Genomic DNA, 5285 nt, shown 5'->3' on the forward strand with positions numbered 1-5285 from the left:
AACATCCACAGAAAGGAAATAAGGAATAGAGTTTTGGGAATTTGAGAAGGTAAGAGCACAAGGGTATTTTCATTTCAGTTTTAGAGAAAAGGATGAGTTATGAGGGCGACCTCACTAGCCAGTCTTGGGGCTGGAGCCAAATACACCATAAAAGAATCAAGGCTATGGCCAAGGGTAGGAAGAAGAGGAACTAAGACTGTTTGAATGGCTGAAAGGAAAACAGTAGGGTCCAAGTGGGTTACATAGTAATGGGAAGAGGGACTGCCTCTGACATAATCTGATAGGCCTGTTCTTTGATCACCTCCCCCTGAGGGGGGAGCAGCCTTACCAGGCCACAGAAGACGACAAGACAAAGCAGCCACTCCTGATGTGATCTGATAGACTAAGATCAGAAGGAAGGAGAGGAGGACCTCCACTATCAGTGGACTTGGGGAGCAAGCACGAAGAAGGGGTAGGGAGGGTGGGACTGGGAGGGGAGGAGGGAGGGGCTTATGGGTGGATACAAAGTGAATAAACTGTAATTAATAAAAAATAAAAATAATTAATAAAACAAACAAACAAAAAAGAAAGAAAACAGGAGAGGAGGCCAGAGTTTGCAATGGTTATGGCCGCAGGCTGTTCCTTAAGTCTGTGACTAGCTAAAGGCCACACCCAGTTCCTGCACCGCCCGCAGTTTTCTGAGCTTAGCTGGAGTTTTCCTCCCGGAACTGGAGAAACAGGACGGTGTAGATGACCTCCTCGCCCCCGCATGGAGCCCAGGAGACCCCGGGGGTGCGCCGGGCGCTCTCCGCGCGGGGTGGGGTGTGGGCCACCCTTGGATCCCGGCACCCCGAATCCCGCGCTGGCGGGGACTGATAGGGACCTGTCACCACCAGGTGGGGACTTGAGGTCGCAGACAGGAGGGAATCTGGATTGCCAATCGTGGGTCAGAGAGAAAGTGCTCTTTCTTCTGCATCCCGAGAGGTGGCTGGGAGCACAAGCGGACCCTGCTTACGCAGAGCTAGTGGACCTTCCCCCGACGGTCGGAGACCACCGCGACTCCGAGCCCGAAAGCAAGCTTTTCCGCAAGCGCATTGCCACTGCCCCCGGAGCTCAGTCCCAGGACCCTGAAGCCACACCCAGGTCTTTGTTGGTGCGGGTCGTGGATTACCAGGTGACGCAGGAGGTGCTGCGGACCGCGTGGACCAAGGGGCTTATGACCACCAGGACGGAGGAGCGCTCCGTGACCGCAGTCACCTTTCGTACTCCGAGGGAGTGACACAGCTTGTGGGGCATCTGGACCCCAGCCAAACCTGGACGTACCCCACGTCGCCGAGGGAGGATAGTTTATCGCCCCAGTGATCTGATTCTCGGAAGAGATTAAACACAGAGATCTCTGGAGGCCAAGGAATGTTCCAGGGCTGAGGATGCGAGAAAAATGCTTGAAGAACCAATTCTAAGCAGCCTTAGACTTCCCCTATGGTTTAAGCGTCTCACAATCACTAAAAAGAAGAAACGATATTTTTATATTGACGGCTTGTGGGAATTTGAAAGCGCAAAACCTTAGTCAGTTCACCTGTTGGCGTCCTTTGCAATTAACTCGCATTGGTTGTCTACATTTCTCTTTCCTGTTGAACAGCCAAAAGCAGAGGAAAAATTTGAGGTATGTTCACCAGGACCTGTGTGGTGTGTGGAGTGGATGCAGAGAGAGGCTTGCTTTAAAAGCCTTAAAGAACTCTCCTTTCTTTAACAGAAAAATTAAAATGAATGGGAAGCGAAGCAAAATATGTCTAGGTACTCCCTATACTGGTGTGAGTTTCCATTCCCATTCTTCATATTTCCATGTTAAGAAGGTTCAGTTTTCTTTTTATTATCGTTAGTTAGATGTATGTTTAGGTGAATGTGCATGTAAATGTGGGTGCAGGTAGGTGCCTGGAGGTGCATGGGATCCCTTGGAGCTGGAGCTATAGGAATTTGAGAATTGAGCTGAGTATTGGGAACCAAACTTTGGTCCTCTTCAAGAGCAGTCTGCACTCTTGACCACTGAGCCCTATTTCCAATCCCTTTCCTGGTGTTTAAAATTATCTAAGTCTCACTTTGTCATTAGACACCATCATTTAAACTTTGCTATTTTATTTTTCTGAGTGTTTTGCCTATACGAACATCTGTGTATCACTAGTTTTCCTGGTGCTCTCCGAAGTCAGCAGGGATCCCCTGGAATTGGAGCCATCTCTAACATGGTGCTGGGTATTGAACTTGGGTCCTCAGCAAGAGCAACAAGTGCTCCTAACCACTGAGCCATCTCTCCAACATCATTATTAAGTTTTTTAGTAATGGGATGTGGTTTGGAATTCTGAGAAACAAACAAAGCTCTTAGGGAGAGGGGAGGGACTTGATTTGCCCCTGTGGGAGGGGTGTTTGGTAACTTACCTGTAACCAAGAAGTGGGGCTCTGCTTGGAGTGGGAGTGAGGGTGAAGAATGAACAGCTGCTCTAGTTCTTTCAGCTGTCTTCAGTTAGAGCTTGAATGGCCTTCAGGCCATCATCTGATCCACCTCTAATCTTTCGCCTGGTCAGAGAGCATTCTTCTCTTACAGATGAGCTAACTTTGGCCTAGAGGTCACATACCTTGTGTAGATCACAATCAAGGGATTGCAGGTGCTTACTAAGTAGGCAAGGGGTGTGATCACCTCCCTCTTAAAGATTTGTGGATGGCTTTTCTTGGGTCCTAATTCTAGACATCCAAATGTGCCCAACCAGGAGAATTTGAGTTCTAGGCCAGTCTGTGCTTCACAGGGAGACCTTGTCACAACAACAGAGATATCAGAGGGCACCATAGTTTTTCTCTAATGGCAGGTTTAAGAAAAGTATGAGACTCATCTTTATCCCCTGCATCCTGCTTGAATGGAGATTTACCATATTTCAGAAATTCACCGTATTATGGAGATGCAGGCCTGCTGGCTGGAGGTTCACCACTTGCAGTTCTTAGGCCCAGGAGAGTTTCACTTGAGGAAGGAATTCAGCCCTTGAGATCATCTATATGTTTGTTGAGTAGTTGGAAAAGGAGATGTTACCCCTCCAATAAATTCTTCCTTTGCTGAAATTCTGCGTGGCTCCTTTGTACATTAATTGTGACTGTTAAGTTTCCATCTGTGCTTCTTGGATTTGTCACAGGTTACTGAGCTCTGAATGGATACAAGAAAAACAAATGTTTTTTTGTAATCACCCAAACTATTAGCATCCTTCTGCTCTCAGCTCTCAAAGCCACTCTCAGGGGTTAGATAGGCCTTACTAACCCTTTGCTAACTAGGAACCTCAGGGAAGGTGCCTAATTTCTATGTCTTTACTTGTTAAGTAGGGATAACAAATGTTGAGCTTTTCCGGTAGGACTTAGTTAAAATACTTAGAATGCTGCCTGGCATGCTCAGTATTAACTCTTAAGATTACTTGTGTAGTTTTTACATTTAGACCACTTTTCTCCTGACTAGGATTTAGATTTTTATTTAATAATGTAGTATAGAAATAATAAAAAACAAACAAACAACAACGAAACAACCAACAACGAAACAATTAATGAAAACTGAACTATTAGTTTTTTTTTTTTTGGTTTGGTTTACTAAGACTTCTCCTATATCCCCCAAAGGACTTATATTTAGCTTTTCCTATCATTAATGGATCAGTATCACCATTTTCCAAATTCCTTAGAAATGACTTCTGTACCATATGGAAGGCCCTGGCTAAGGCTAGAGGACCACAGTCAAGATGTAAGTGGATGGAGTGGTTGAAAAGGCTTCGCTGCCACCTTGGCAAGCCAAATCTTTGAATAATTGTTCTTTTGAGACAGAGTCTTGCTGTGTAGCCTTGGTTGGCCTGTGATTCTACGTAGATCAGGCTGGCCTCAAATCTGCTTGCTGGGATTAAAGGCATGCTCTATCAGGGCCCACATTGAAAAATCATTTTTCAAGCTGCTCTAACTTTCCTGTTAGCTGTCTGTGACATGTTTACAGTTTTAAAATAGACATCGCATTGAAATCATAAAGTAGTTGCTGAACTGTCTTGATTTGCTTTCCAGGTGAAGAATGTTTTGGCCTTGCACAAGCTTTGAGGGAAGAGCATCTGGACTTGTCCTCAGTACCAAGACTCTCTCAGGATGACCAAGTCTTAGTTCTTTGACTTAACCTTTATCTCGCAGAAAAACAAGTTCATCTAACATTGTGTTTCTAAGATCAATTTTGTCAAAGGTTCCCAGAGGTCCATCTGGGCACAAATGACTGGAACAAATGTTAAGGTCACATAACCACCATGGGTCAGCCAACTCTTTACCTCTTTTTTTTTTTTTTTTTAATATGTGCTTCTTAATTGTTTTGAGGCAATGTCTCATTGTGTATCCCAGGCTTACTATGGACTTGGTGTCTAGCCTGTGATAATTGAACTGGAGATCTTTCCACCCCAGCCTTCCACATACTGAGATGACAGTGTGTGCCAGAATGCCTGACCACCACTTCCCTTTAATCCTTTATCCACAACTGCTATTCCCCGTGATATTTGTTACACTTGACTTGCTGTTGTATAGAGGTACCACACTATCTCTTGCTATTAAAACTCACTGTGACTTTTTTTTCTAAGATTCTTTTAATTTTAAATTAATTTGTGAATGAGTGTCTGCCTATATGTACACAATGTATATTTGCCTACAGAGAACAAAACAAGATATTAAAATCCGTAAAGTTGGAGTATTGCTGGTTTTGAGTGTCCATGTGGATGCTAAAAACTGAACCCAGGCCCTGAGTAGGTGTAGCCAGTGTTCTGAACCACTGACCTATTTGTCCAACAATGAAAGTGACTCTTAAAAAAAAGAAAGAATAAGCTTTATTTTCAAAGTTAAGTTTTGGAGCCTGGTGTGGTAGCATATGCCTATAATTGGAGTAATATAGAGGCCTAGAGGTAGGAGGAGCTCCGTGAGTTTAAGACCAGCAGGGATACATAGTGAAAAGAAAAAAGAAAAGAAAGTGAAGATCCTTTCTCAATCTATAGGCTGTTGTTTTGTACTGACTACAGTGTCCTTTGCTTTACAGAAGCTTTTCAGTTTCATGAGGTCCCATTTATAGATTGTTGATCTTAGAGCCTGTGCTGTTGGTATCCTGTTCAGGAAGTTGTCTCCTGTGCCAATGAGTTCAAGTCTCTTCCCCACTTTTTTCCATTGTATGGTTTTGGTTTTGTTGTAAAAAAATCAAGTATCCGTAGGTATGTGGGTTTATTTCTGAGTCTTCTGTTGAATTCCGTTGATCCACCATTCTGTTTCTATGC

The 5285-nt window shown here is 44.2% G+C and overlaps 1 protein-coding gene across 1 annotated transcript; it reads left to right on the plus strand.

Moving 5' to 3' along the window:
- Positions 1–683: 683 nt before the first annotated feature.
- C16H6orf141 (chromosome 16 C6orf141 homolog) lies at positions 684–4711 on the plus strand. Its single transcript, XM_021659037.2, has 2 exons — positions 684–1642; positions 4051–4711. The coding sequence occupies exon 1, from the start codon at positions 749–751 to the stop codon at positions 1256–1258; it is 510 nt and encodes a 169-aa protein (XP_021514712.1). The 5' UTR covers positions 684–748; the 3' UTR covers positions 1259–1642; positions 4051–4711.
- Positions 4712–5285: the final 574 nt, after the last annotated feature.

This window comes from Meriones unguiculatus, chromosome 16 (assembly GCF_030254825.1).
Source record: "Meriones unguiculatus strain TT.TT164.6M chromosome 16, Bangor_MerUng_6.1, whole genome shotgun sequence".
Classification (NCBI taxonomy): Eukaryota; Metazoa; Chordata; class Mammalia; order Rodentia; family Muridae; genus Meriones; species Meriones unguiculatus.

What these genes read in the sequence shown, in the direction of transcription:
- C16H6orf141 (XM_021659037.2), top strand. Translation starts at nt 749, where the DNA reads ATGGAGCCCAGGAGACCCCGGGGGTGCGCCGGGCGCTCTCCGCGCGGG.